This window comes from Musca autumnalis, unplaced genomic scaffold, assembly GCF_047663935.1.
Source record: "Musca autumnalis isolate F117 unplaced genomic scaffold, ASM4766393v1 scaffold_1, whole genome shotgun sequence".
NCBI lineage: Eukaryota > Metazoa > Arthropoda > Insecta > Diptera > Muscidae > Musca > Musca autumnalis.
In genome coordinates, this window is record NW_027411644.1 from 217,557,952 (window position 1) to 217,572,317 (window position 14,366).

The following is a 14,366-nucleotide window of genomic DNA, read 5'->3' on the forward strand; positions in this document are numbered from 1 at the left end:
TACCTCCACGTTTTCTACTCTCTTTTCAATCACCATCGTGATGTTCTCGAGTTTCTCGTTAATCGTTCTAGAATTTACCTCTAATTTCTCTTCCATGCTCTTAGCGATTTTTCTAGAGTTCTCTTCTAACTTTTCCTCTAATTTTCTGGAATATTCTTCACTCTTTCTGGAATTTTCTTCCATTTTAGCATCTAATTTCTCCATAATTTTACTGGAATTTTCTTCAACCATTCTGCAATTTTCTGATTTCATTTCGTCCATCATAAGTCTAGAAGTTTCTTCATTCTTTCTAGACATCTCTTCTAACATCTTACAGTTGTCAGATTTCATTTCCGCCATAAGCCTGGAAGTTTCTTCATTTTTCTTATTCATTTCCATGGAGCTACCTTCTATTTTCTTAATTTCCAGCATCATCATAGCCAGCATTGATTTCAAATCGTCTCCACTGGCAGCTACCGATGAAACTTCCTCAACGGAGGATTCGCCCTTTGCCGATAACTCGACTTCCTCCTTACTGTCGAACTCATATGCGTCGATGTTCATTCCACGGCGCTCGAACTCTTCCAACAAGCGTTTTTGTAGTTCGGCCTTGTTGCCAGTAGAACACAACTCCAACTTACTTAGCTCCTTCTTCAAGTCTTCCACTCGTAGATCCTTAAACTTCATTGTAGGATGATCGTAATCTCACTGCTGACACCAATTGTTACGGAATTAGATTTAACTAATCTCCATGTAGACGTTGTTTTATTCCCCGATACGATTTGTACCAAATAAAACAGGGTTCGTTTTAGATTACGTTTCTACAATGCTTTATTTGCTTTATTACACTTATTCAGAACCGACTTTAATTATTAAGCACACAGCAAATCTCTAGTTAGCACGCAGCTACTCTTTTACCGATCTGTTCAGTTCAACGCTTAAAACACAACTACTCCGTCATTGCCATTTCCCCAGTATTTATAGCCCAAAGTCTCCCTGTTCTAGAGTCCTCCAGAACACATATGGCAACATCTCGAATCTGTGCAGCGAACACACAGACGCACATTCGCACTAAGCGAACAACCATACTCACATACATACATGGGGAAATACAATTGGACGACAAGCACAGTAATGACGTAACAACAACAAACAAGTGCAAAGAAGTAACCATGATACAATGATACAAGGTAGTCTTACGCTCACTGCTCACAGGGTTGTATTAGCTTTGACGTCCCTTCATAGTCAAAACGATTTTGACAAACTTTGTATGTATATGTTAAAACATACATACATATGTCAGTTTTATTTACATCTCAAATTCAAAACTAAATTTAATTTAAAATTTTTAAATTTTCAGACAAATTAATATTTTAAATTTTCGAAGACATGGCATTTCCACAGCCCATATTCGGAGATTTGCGTGTTTCTAGTTTCTTTGATGCTGGTGAGACCTGTTCCACACAAACGTTCAAAAATCCAAAATAAAACCAGTTCAAAATGAAGAGGCGAAGAGGAGGCGCTTTCTCTAGGGGGAAACAACTATCCAATATTCCAAGCTCAAACTGAAAATTTCACATAGCCCATATTGAAGCACTACAACAATTTGTCCCGTTCTAAGGTGTTAAACTCATTCCCAGACTTTGTGAATAGCAATTAAAATGGACTTCGATGAGGAAAAGGGTTTTCAGCCTTCCCTTAAAGTGGAATCAGTCCAAGAACTGATGGCCCAACGAAAAGAACTAGAAAGGGAGATACACAATTAAGAAGGTAATGATCCGCTTAGTGCATGGTACAATTATATTGAATGGATTGTCTGCCTCGTTTTGAAAGTGATGAAAATACTATCAAGATCGTCGTATGATAAAACTGTGCATTAAATATGTAAGTACATTTTAACATTGAGCAAGACTTAATATATATGTGTGTGTAATAATGTTTTTGTAAAACATTTTCAGATTGATAATCACAAAGATCCAGCTGATTGTTATCAACAATTATATAATGCTGGTATTGGTACAATGGTATCGGACTTTTATATCGCATGGGCATATTGTTATGATTTGGTTAATAATACCCGTAAGGCGGATGAAATATTTCGTCGTGGTATTGCTTGTCGTGCTCAGCCACTGGAGGAACTTCAGGAGGCTCACCAACATTTTGATTTTACTGTCGCCCAACGTTTAATGTACAAGGATTACGATAATGTTCAAGAGGAGCCAAATATTCAAATACAGGAACGTCGTCAGGCGCTGTCATCCCTGAGAGGTCATCGTCGTAGGCAAATAGTTGGTAGTATACGCACTGGAGCGGCTGTTAAGAGTCATGCACCAGGAACTATTAGAGTAAGTATTTTTTTTATAAAGGTTATTCTTTATATTATTTATAACATTTCTACATTTGTAGACCGAGACCACAAAATCCCATAATCGCAGTAATGTACGTGTACAAGTTTTCAAGGATGAAAAAGCAACCGAAGCGGCCGCAAATACTACAGCTAAAGATGATGGGAAATCTGTTCTGCAATCAATAATAGACGCCAAACGTGAACAAGAACATGTGAAGGGCAAACACTAGGCCCACATGATACCTACCCCGCAAACGTATAAAATGCTATTTATTTAAACTAAGGGATCCGCTCTTAGGACATTTATCTTTACTGCACCTTTTATTGTTTTTTAAAGTTACAGAAAAGCTTCTAATAAAAAACAAAATACTATATTCTTTGTTACTTTTTAATAATAGCATTCTACAAGAATAAAATCAGAAATGTCATATTTTTAATATTTTTCCACTTCTTCAGTATACTTCTTCAGGGTAGAAACAGGTTTCCAACTATCCAATTAAGAAACGCATATAAATATCATTTGTCTTTTCTCATTTCGTCGAAAAAGATTACAGAGGTAAGTCTGAACTACCTGGTCGGTTGTTATTGTTGCAACGTATGGGTTCGTTCTTATATTATTTCAGTTATCAGGTTCTGATTCCTCTATATCCAGGCTCAAAAAGTCTGCAACCTGGACTGATTGCATCCATAGATAATCAGGAGACGGGTGAGTGGGGTTAGCTGGGAATCTAAACAAATGCAGCGTGTCGTGTGATTCCAATCGACATGGATATATGGCATCAATTCGGGGCCCATACGAGTTAAGACTGCTGCATTGTACGGATCTTAACTTGTTTAAAACTACTTTTTGTTTTTGCATTGTCAGCTGGCGTCTTTCTGCTGCGATAGATGGGGGTGGTTACTAAATACGGTAGAATTGCACTAAGCTTGTCATGATAGACATTTAACCTACCACACATGTCATCGACAATAGGATCCGTCGCCAACATAGGAATTAATCCGCATACATTACGATCTCTATGCCGCCTCTATGTTCCAAACACAATTTCTGCAACAAGTTTCGATGGTCGCACTTGCGTATATGTATATTACACGGATATGCAATGTTACTTCAATATATTTAAGGGTGATGTGGTACTTGACCGGCTTGAAATAAGAAAGAAGGGAAACATATTTTTTTAAACAAATTATTATCACATATTTACAAACCACTTTAAGTCACCAAAGGCTTCGCAAATGAAATTTGCACTATTCAAAATCCAACCAACAAGTTCACCCGTCAACATTCATGATTTCAATGCCGGGGATGTTACGGAAAGCAAGACACAGACATGCATCCATGGGGAATACAAACAACAGCACGACCAATATTCAGCAGAGGTTTAGTTATCTATAATAATCAGACACATTCAATACATAATTATATACCAATTTATCTTCGTTCCAACAAAAAAACTTACAGGCTTGCTCGCTGACAAGCATTAATTGGCAGATATTGTTAACGACTTCAGGATGGTACACATTGCTGGCAATAAAATGTTATTTTTCTTATCATTTAATTCATTACTTTTGTAGTTATTTCAGCGTATTTCCACAGAATTTCAACATACCCAAATGGACCGCGATGTCCGTTTCTTATTTTTTCACATTGCTTACGCTTTTAACTAGAATTTTTCGCAAAATTAAGAAAATCTTTAATATGCACAAAATTTCAATATAATGTAAACAAACAATATTTTGTTATTGTTGTCATTGACATACAATAACAACAACTTTCATATTGTTTCGAATACATGGTTGTATTTGGCAGCTCAAGGACGGTTTTTTCAAATGAGATTACCTTGTATCATTGTATCATGAGAAGTAACAAACTAAACAATAATTACATGATTATGGCAAAACAAAATAAAAGCACATTAATGAAAGGTAAAGTAAAATCTAGAATAATGAAGAGAGTTCTACATGGTAGTTGTTGTTGCTTAAATAAAGTAACTGCGTAATAAAAACTTTACGTTACAATTCAAATTTTTAAATTAACGGAAATTAAACTAAACTAACTTAAACCTATTAGTTACATTCGTAACAATATCAATGATATGTAACCTCCTCCAAGTTCGAACGATAAGTCGCGCAGTAAATCCCCGCTCGTATAGGCGATACAACGTTTGTTAATATGTGAGGTATTTTGTTTAAATTTAAAAAAAATAAAGCCCTAATAAACATGTGCTTCTTTGATTTCTAAAACAAAACATTGAAACAGCTTATCATTTTTCTATGAATTTCCAGCGACCCCAAACTTTTCTGCAAGAATTCTACTTTCTGCGAGAATTTATGCATTTAGTGGAATGATGTGGAAACATAAAAATTGAAAATGTAACGAATTTTCATTGGCCTTGTACACACGCTGCGACTTTTGATGCATGCATCACCATTTTCGTACTTGTAGGGTTGCATTTTTTCGTAATATTGTAAGAAGTGTAACTTTTGTAACAAACATGTACGATTTTACATACATGTTATGATTGTTGAATGCATGTAGGTATAAATTGTTAAACCAAAATTATTGAAACACGTAAAAATATTTGTTAATATTTCTCGAAAAATGTAAATAACAAAATTTTTGGAAAAAAACATTGTTAGGTAAAAATGTATTTTCCAACATTCGGGTTATTCCATTCTACGAGATACAGGTAATAAAACTCCGACAATTACTTTTCTTTAAAGTAAAATAGCCCATATTATAATACCTGTTGGGTTTTTACGTTTATTTGTAAAATGCAGGTACAGAATTCTTTAAATTAACGGAATATATGTTATGTAACATTTGTTTTGTAACTTTGTATTGATATGGGTGTTCACACAATTATAATTATTGAAATATTTTTACGAAATGTTGGACAATAAATTGAGTAACGAACGGCGTCAATATTAATCCAATCGATTCAAAAAATTAAATTCTTTTTTCTGCAATTCGCATTTTGATGTTTTAAAAACACATTTGGAACACAAGCAATTCAGTTTTAACTATGAAGGCAATAAAAAACAAACAACATACTTATCAAATAAAGGAGGAAGTTTAGTCCATTTATTTTTATTACATTCTTTTAAATCCATGATGTACATTAAATAATTTTAACATTCTAAATGGTATTAATAAATTAAATGATTAGTCATGAAATTTTAGATTTCATACATTTCGTACATTTTCATTCCCTCCATCACTACTATTTTTTGCAACACCGCTAAAAAAATGGTGATGCATGCATCAAAAGTCGCAGTGTGTGTACAAGGCCATTCATGTTTTCCAAAATATTGAACCAAATGTGAAAAATTATTAGTTTTTTAAATTCCAATAATTTATAGACATTTCCTTGTTTTGTTTACAAATACAACTGGCAGTAACGTTACAAACAAAAACAAATTCCTTTGTGGTTGTTGTTCGAGTTGTATTTGTTGTAGTATTAACTTTACCTTATATTTGTTCTACCATGCTCTACTTCATTACACCATGCATGGCACAATCATACAAGGTACTCGCATCAGCCCAGCTGATGTACTGCAAGCTGTCAAAAAAGTTGTAATTGAAAACACAAACATAAGAAAACAAAAACTAAAGGAAAAATTTTGGATTTTTTATGTATTTTTTTAATAATGCGTAATACCTGACTAATGAAATTTTGTTGCAAAAATTATGTGAACCGCTTTATTTTTAGAAAACATTTTTGTCATTTCAGTTGTGCGTCGTGTCACGCGTTAAAAACAACAACCACATGAAAAATGTGTAAGTGATGCCAAGTTTGTTCTTAAAGTTTTCATGTGGTTGTTATAAAGATAATTAACGAAATTTTTCGGTAAGTTAAAGATGAATAAAAAGTAGTCGCTAGCGGCTAGCCTCTACCGACACAAACAGTGATGCCAACTTTTCTTTATGATTTTGGTCATAATTTTGCGATTTAATTTTACCGATTTTTGTCGGTAACTGCAAAAATGAGTTAAAGTACGTTTATATATAACCGGATTTAACAAACCCACTGGATTTCAAATGTCAATTCCTTTGGTTATATGTCAAATAAATCTTCACAAAGAAGGTTAACCCGGCAAAAAGGCTCCAATGTGTACGGCGTTTTACAGAATCCTACTACTGACATAATAAAAATAAAAGAATCATGGTACAATAATTCATAGGTAGGCCAGGTATGAGAATCGCCAAAAAAAATACAACCCTGTCGCCATGGTACAATAATTCATAGGTAGGCCAGGTATGAGAATCGCCAAAAAAATACAACCCTGTCGCTATGGCTTAAAACGTCAAAATTGTTTTGATGAATGATAACGGATGAGTAAACAAAGAAGAAGAAGAACGAAATGTTGAAATGAAAACAAAACAGAGTTGAATTTTTTGATCAATAATAAATATCAACTCTGCATGTCAACACGGTTTTGACAGATTAAGCCATAACAAAAAAAAAATTGTAATCAGCTGTTAGCTGTGGCCTACCTAAGAATTATTGTACCATGAAAAGAATAAAGAAGGCCGAGCAAATTTCGAACTGGGTTGACCTTTTCTTTTTTATTATTTTATCAGAAGCAAGCAAGGCAAGCAGGCGAGGTAGCTTATGTAGCCAGGCCTTAACCCTGCGTTTACAAATGACAGGACAGTTGACTTCATGTATTGATTGTCAAAATCCCACAACTTGCCTGTGCGACGTAGGCGTCCGGACAACTGCAACAACAGTTGTAAAATTTTGAATGAAAATCTTCGATTTATTTTTGTTTTCCGTTCTCATATTTTGTTTTTGTTCATGTTCTTTTGTTTTCAACACATTTCAATTATTATCTCACTTCTTTTTACAAAAATGCCAAAAATTTGTCTTCCTTACTGTCTGTGAAAAAATGATAGACAGCTGAGAGACAAACGACAAATGTATGTATGTGTTAGTAAATCAGAATTGTATTTGAAGACAAACTGTCTGGCGTAAACGCCTAGTAAGGGCTTGGCGCTTACACAAGACAGTTTGTCTTCAAATACAACTCTGATTTACTAATACATACATACATTTGTCTGCTGTCTTCGAGCTGTCCATCATTTTTTCACAGACAGTCGGGTTAAATTTTGGAGCAAGTTGAGTTTAAGCATTAAGCTCGGATAAAATTATAATTTTTCTATATAGCCGGCCTTCGGCCGGGGATTTAAGACTTTCTGCTATGGACAGGAGCCAATCTAGGGAACGGGAACAACATTTTCTTAAATTAAAATTTTTCTCTAAGTAGCCGACATTTAACAAGGAAATGTTCGGAACTTCGGAGGCCCATATCTCGGGAAGTATAGGCTTCCGCAATAAATGTTATATATATTTGTGATCAGGGTGACGAGACCAATCTGTGACAAAAATTTGGTCCCGATCCGAGCTTAATGAAAACATTCAACTTATGCCTAAATATTTTTTGTAAAAATAAGTGAGATAATACATGAAGTCAACTGTCCTGTCATGTGTAAAAGAAATAATTTCATGAAATTAGGCATTTTTAAATCGAGTTCCCCACTACAGCAATTTCATAAAATTACTTTTGTATGGAACTCGACCTAAGAACGCCTAATTTCATCAATTTTTTTTTCAATGAAATCGGTCTAGTGTTGACCGGGACTTACAGACCATGGCACAATCATACAGGTACCCGCATCAGCACAGCTGGTGTACTGTGAGCTGTCAAAAAAGTTGTTGTAATTGAAAACACAAAATTAAAAAACAAAAATTTAAAAGAAAAATTTTGAATTTTTGACGGATTTTTGTAATAATGTGTTTATTAATAACTGCCTAACAAAATTTTGTTGAAAAAATTGTGTGAATCGCTTTATTTTTGGAAAACATTTTTGACATTTCACAGTACTGAACTCGTTTTTGTTGTAGTTGTCGGCTGATGCATCTACCTGGAAATTGTGCCATGTTACAGACAGACCTATTTATTTCAAATTGCTTCATTGAGAGTTGGCATCACTAGCACCAGCTGTTATTTTAAAATGTAAACATTGCATTGCGCAAAGGTACTTTTTTTTCTCATTCCATAGAGGGATTTCAATTTCATCAGATTGTGTGAAAAAGATTTGTTCGGAACAAAAATTTAATTTTCCTAGATATTTTATATTAACATTTTAATTAAATAAGTCACTGAAGTGTGAAAATGTCAATACTATTGGAAGAAACATCAAATCGTCTATTACCACGAATAGTTTTAATCATGGTTTAATAAGAGAGGTTATACCCCGGTTACACTACAGCTTTTTGCCGTGTTAACCCACTTCATGAGGATTTATTGCTTAATCTGGTCAAATCTGACCAGATTTGCCGTACAAAAATTAAATCCTCTCATGACTGGGTTTATTTTAAATCCGGCACAAATCCACCAAAAATACAGTGTTGTATTCGGTATTTGTGAAAAAATCCAACTCTACTCAAAAAGTACCAAAAGTTGCAACTGTTTTTGCAACAGAGTTTGTCGTGTTTTACACGTTTACGATTGGTCGCATGAGATTTTATTGAGTTAATAAATCTAAAGTTATTTGAAATTCATAAAATTATTTATTTTTTTACATTAGACACTTTTTTAACAAAAAGTACGTTTGATACCATGATACAAAAATGTATCCCTGTGCGTAAAATATACCAATATGAGCAAAGAGGGGACGATATCTCATTCGAGAAATTGTAAAAGTGTAAAACACGACTTTATTAGTTATTTTGTATGTATACGTAAACAAACATCAGCTGACAGTTTATATCCTCGAAAAGCTAAGTGTAACCAGCAAAGATTAACCCACTGGATCTATTAAACCCAGTGGGTTAACCTTCAATAGTGTAACCCGGGTATTAGCTAAAGCTTTCTGTCAATTTAAATTTTTTCTATCGACTGTTCCTAAAACGTCAAAACAATATACACAATCTGTGTATGTGTCTATGCTTTTTGAATAATATGCCAAACAATTTTAAAAACAATCGAATTCAATGATTTTTAAAACTATTTTTAGAACATGTGTGTGGAAGAAATTCGTCAACTTTGCATTGAAACAAACATTTTGTCATAAGCCCCGGTCCACACTTGCGTGAATTTCATTAAAAAATTTCATGAAATTAGGCGTTCTTAATTCGAATTCCCCACTACAGCAATTTTATGATTTTATGAAAAATGAATGAAGTGTCAAGGTTCTTCCACATAATCGAGTTGTGGTTAGTCCCGGTCCACACTAGTGTGATTTTATTGAAAAAATTGCATGAAATTATACGTCTCTAGATCGACTTCCATAGTAGAGTAAAATCATAAAATTGCTGTAGTGGGGAATTCGATTTAAGAACGCCTAATTTCATGAAATTTTTTAATGAAATTCACGCTAGTGTGGACCGGGACTAAGTAAACGAACACACGTATAGTTTTTTGCAGGGTTAATACCATTTATGAGGATTTATTTGATGTATACGCAATGGGTTTATTAAAGCCGGTAATATGTAAACGTATTATTATAATCGCTAGTATAAACGTACTCTAACTTGTGAACGTCATATAAACCATGGTACAAATACACAGGTAGCCGCATCGGCAATTGTTGGTAACATAAGGTGTCAAAATTTGACATAAATTCAATGCAGTTGACACATTAGCTCTGTTCCAGAACTAAAAAGTTTTTACAATTTTTACCACTTTTACACATTTTGCGTTCCCGTACACAAAATTTATATGAAAATCGTTTACGACTTTTACCACTTTATAAAGTACGGGAACAGGCCAATAATGTTACCATCAGCTGGCATGATAATGCTACCTGTATTATTGTACCATGATATAAACCAAAGCGCATTGTTATCTTCAAGTACGTTATGCGCTACGCTTTCCATTGGGTTCAAATATGGCGTCGTGTGGTTGCTGTCAGTGTATATGTGATTGTGTGTGAAAAGGGAAAAATTACGATATTTTTCTTTTGTTAGAAGAAACAAGGGAAAAATTACAAATAATCCGCAATAGCATTTTATAAAATTAATAAATAATAACTTATAATGGTGTCGAACCGAAGCAAACAATCGAACGAAAGCTAATAGTCCGTTTATAGAATGAAAAAATCGATTGCAAAAAAATGAATTTGTGCAACAAATGTAAAAGTTGAAGAAGACAAGACGGGAAAATAAAAAAATCTGTGCAAAAAATATATCAAGGAAATTGAGACGAGCAAAAGAAATATAAAGAGTGTGGTGTGTAGTGTATAAAAACCATTGCTGAGGAGGCTAAACAAAAATTTGTTAAAAAAATAAGAAAAAACAAGAAATTCTTCTAGGAGATACGACGGCAGACATCGTCTAAAAAGGCGAAAACCCCAGTCTTTTGTGGACAAAGAAGAAGTTTCGAAGTTTGCATTGTGGAGAAAATGGCTTTGGTGACAGTACAACGTTCACCAAGTGTCGGATCATCACCACAATGTTCCAATTCGGTAAGACCTTCTGCTTCTTTTTGCAGTGTGTAAATGTCATGGACTTTTAAACAAAAAAACAACTAGAAAAAACATTCAAGAAATATATGGCTGTGGTGGACTATGATGTGGTATCTATAATTAAACAAAAATAGCAAATTATTCATATGTTTTTATAAATAATGTTTTTTATTAAAACTTATAGTTTGTCTGTCCATTGTTGTTTCAGTAGATTGATGAAACATTTTTTTTGTAATTTTTCTTCATTATTTTTTGTATGTGCACAAATAAGGCAGCAAAAAGTAAAAAGTGCGAGTTGCGCAAATACCAAAATTACTCATTTCTTGCATTTCTTTTATTTTTTGCTGTTTTATGAGAATGACTGTAGCCAGAGAAGTGTGTGTGGTGTGAGTGTTTGTTTCTTTTGGGCTTTATTTTGGTTTTTTGTTTTGGTTTCAATGTTTTCTTCTGACTGACTGTGGTCGTCTCGTTGCCGTACTAGAGTCGTAAACGAAAGACACACCAGCCAGCCAGTCAGAGTCATTAGTGAAACGAAAGATTTTGGTGGCAGATTAACTAGAAATACACAAAAAACAGTTTGTTGTATTTTGGATTTTGTCATCAGAAAAAGAAAAGTGGGAGCACAAAACAAACTATTTATGTATGCTGCTGCCACCGCTGTAAAAATGTAAAAAGAAACAAACACACTACAATTTATCTTATTGTCATCATCAACTTCCTCCGCCGCCGATGGTGATGACTTCAAATTTCCAACTGTCAAACAATAAGTAATGCTCTTTGATGGCTGTATAATTTTGTTGTATGATTGTTGGATTCATTCACATTCACTGTGCGACAACTTCTCCTCGACACCAGCCTGCCTTGGGTGGGGTGAATATTTTTGAAGCTGCTACTGTTTGTTACTATGTTTACAGGTACGAAAAAAAAACTTCCCAATAACTCGTTTCCTTGGTTTCCTATCCATTTTTTTCAACACAGGATTTCTTTTTTGGGTATAGAACAATTTGTCCAAAACAAATAATTATTTAAGTGTATTGACTAAAAATTAACATTAGGAAATAGTAATATTTAGCAGATTTCAAACACGTTAGATAAACGCCCTACTACTGCTCATGCCAAGAAGTCAATAGTTTCAGTCATCAGGGGACTTATGACGCCCTTTACAGGATAAATACATGCCTGCAGCAATATTTTCTACTTCTCGACCAAAAAGTTTCTATTCACAATTTGGTAGCCATGCCATCCTTGTTAGATTTGAATGTTATCAACCAAATAATGTGATGAAAAATGTTAAACAAAAATATTGTAAGAGTGCTGAATGTATGTATGTAGTTGTATGCTGAGAATGTATGTAGTTGATGATTTGTTCAGTAATCTGCTCGTAACTCCTCTATGCTCAAATCAAAAAAAGTATGCGGCCTTAATTTCCATAAAAATGTGAAAGACCGTTGACTGGGCTTGTTGGGCAAGTTAATAGATGCGATGCATCCCCTATCCATCCCTGTGCACATATTGTGTTGTCCTAACAGTCCTGATCTTAGCGGGGTTAAAACAAATCGGTTTTGTCTTTGCAGCAGGGGATCTTCTGCGAATGCACTCGTGAATGCCACTCCCGAATGCACGATAGACCAATTGCAGAAGCCCATGGACATGGGAAACATTCCATAAGACGGTGGAGGGGATATGTTCATTGTTGTTGTTGTAGCAGTTTTTATTACATATATGCTTTTAAGATAATTTTTTTGCTTAATCTGGCTCTGGGTCTATCACCAGTTCTATTAATACCTATGTCTGTTTCTATGGGTTGTAGACACATAGTACATAGTTACTGGAGTTAGTTGAGTAGATTTGGCAGAGCGGTTGAAAAGGTGAAGTGTGTCGTGCGTGCCTGTGTCGCATGTTGGGCAAATGTTTTAGGAATTTAGACGGCTTCACAAATGACATCAGGGAAGGTACCTGACGTCTAGATCGTACAATCATCCGCATACGTTACGATCTCTGCCGTCAGGAGGGGGTTGAATACAACAGATGTAGAGGTTAAACAGTTCCGGAGATATCACCCACACATATATTTGATTATCCAAGTTTGAAGGCCGGAGGGAAGCCTCAAAGTTTAAAATGCTTTTGACAAGGCTTGATCTGCTTGAGACCTCGACTAATATGTGTGGAGATGGTGTGCAGCGCTGTTGTCATGATTACGGAACCTATGCTGATGATTGGCAACTGGATAGCTATCAGCGTCTATCAAGGTTCTTTGCTATGGGCGACAAAAGCGAAATTGGTCTGTACGATTTACCCTTGCTGGCTTCAGTAGCGGGAACACTCTGCTCATTTTACATACCTAGAGAACGATGTAGATGACTAGCAACAGGTTGAGAAATTTAGTGAGATATTCGACTCCCGGCTCCTCCAGCTGTTTTAGCATTATCATGGAGATTCCGAGGCTTATCTTTCCTTTACCGACCCACCGCAGTAAATTATGAAAAAATTACCACAGATAGTGCTTTTTATCCCGATTCCAACCATGTATTGCTTTTGTTGCGGAAATGTATACTTCCCGAGATATAGGCCTCCAAAGTTCTACAACGGCCCTAGTCTAAAATGTTGGCCAACCACCGCAGAAAATTATTAAAAAATTACCACAGATAGTGATTTTTATCCCGATTCCAACCATGTATTGCTTTTGTTGCGGAAATGTATACTTCCCGAGATATAGGCCTCCAAAGTTCCACAACGGCCTTAGTCTAAAATGTTGGCAAACCACCGCAGAAAATTATTAAAAAAATTACCACAGATAGTACTTTTTACACCGAATCCAACGAAAATATGTAATTTAAAAGATAATGTTGTTCCCGTCCCCGAGATTTGCACCTGTCCATAGGAGAAAGTCTTAAATCCCGGCCGAAGGCCGGCTATTTAGAGAAAAATAGGTTAGGACCTTTGTGGATCTTATGAAACCCATATTTCGGGAAGTATACATTTCAACGAAAGCAATACCTCGTTGGAATCGGGATAAAAAGTAGTATCTGTGGTAATTGTTTTCAGAATTATCTGCGAAGTTTTGCCAAAGTTATAGTTAAGGGCCTTTGTGGATCTTTGGAGGCCCATATCTCGGGAAGTATACATTTCCGCAACAAAAGCAATACATGGTTGGAATCGGGATGAAAAGCACTATATGTGGTATTTTTTTCATAATTTTCTGCGGTGGGTCGGTAAAGGAAAGGAGTTCCGATTCCGACAGAGTTTCACGCTTTGGATGATTTAACGTTCCTGATAACATTAGCAACATAATACATTGTAAATTGTGGTGGTTCATCCTCGGCAGGAACAGATCTGATGCGACGTAATACTCTTCTCTTCGTCCTGTCATTCCTGGGGTGCTCGACAAACTATCGATTAAAATAACTTGCACACTTCTTAGGATCAGTTAGCGTAGCGTCGCCAAACATGAATTAGGTCCTATCTTCCTTCCTTCAAGGCTTCGACAGTGACTTAACCGTTGCCCACAATTCACTTATTCCGGCTCTAATGTTGGAACTCTTCAGATGATTTAAGCACTTGTTCCGC

The 14,366-nt window shown here is 35.2% G+C and overlaps 2 protein-coding genes and 1 long non-coding RNA gene across 6 annotated transcripts in view; 2 read left to right on the top strand and 1 right to left on the bottom strand.

Annotated features, from left to right (window-relative positions):
- The first annotated feature begins 1,839 nt into the window (after positions 1–1,839).
- On the top strand, positions 1,840–2,590 carry LOC141390508 (mitotic checkpoint serine/threonine-protein kinase BUB1 beta-like). The gene is made up of 3 exons (XM_073963466.1): positions 1,840–1,863; positions 1,938–2,324; positions 2,386–2,590. The coding sequence occupies exons 1-3, from the start codon at positions 1,840–1,842 to the stop codon at positions 2,554–2,556; spliced, it is 582 nt and encodes a 193-aa protein (XP_073819567.1). The 3' UTR covers positions 2,557–2,590.
- Positions 2,591–2,782: 192 nt separating this feature from the next.
- On the bottom strand, positions 2,783–3,910 carry LOC141391091 (uncharacterized). Of its 2 annotated transcripts, XR_012409555.1 has the most exons (4): positions 3,787–3,910; positions 3,536–3,716; positions 3,279–3,472; positions 2,783–3,205 (listed from the first exon to the last, which is right to left on the bottom strand). It is a non-coding gene; the product is annotated as an uncharacterized lncRNA (long non-coding RNA). The 2 variants fall into 2 exon arrangements; XR_012409554.1 differs by having other exon boundaries at positions 2,783–3,472.
- A 6,303-nt stretch (positions 3,911–10,213) lies between these two features.
- Positions 10,214–14,366, top strand: part of ssh (Protein phosphatase Slingshot) — a 30,310-nt gene continuing 26,157 nt past the window's right edge. For all 3 annotated transcript variants that reach the window (XM_073960190.1, XM_073960191.1, XM_073960193.1), the window contains exon 1: positions 10,214–10,799. In XM_073960190.1, the coding sequence (XP_073816291.1) occupies positions 10,737–10,799 (63 nt within the window). In that variant the 5' untranslated portion in view covers positions 10,214–10,736. The remainder of the gene's footprint in view (positions 10,800–14,366) is intronic.

Bases quoted from the DNA above. Each gene is read 5' to 3' on its own strand.
- LOC141390508 (XM_073963466.1), top strand. From the start codon at position 1,840: ATGATAAAACTGTGCATTAAATAT. The intron at 1,864-1,937 runs GTAAGTACATTT...AAACATTTTCAG, and splicing joins TAAAACTGTGCATTAAATAT to ATTGATAATCACAAAGATCC. The intron at 2,325-2,385 runs GTAAGTATTTTT...CTACATTTGTAG, and splicing joins ATGCACCAGGAACTATTAGA to ACCGAGACCACAAAATCCCA.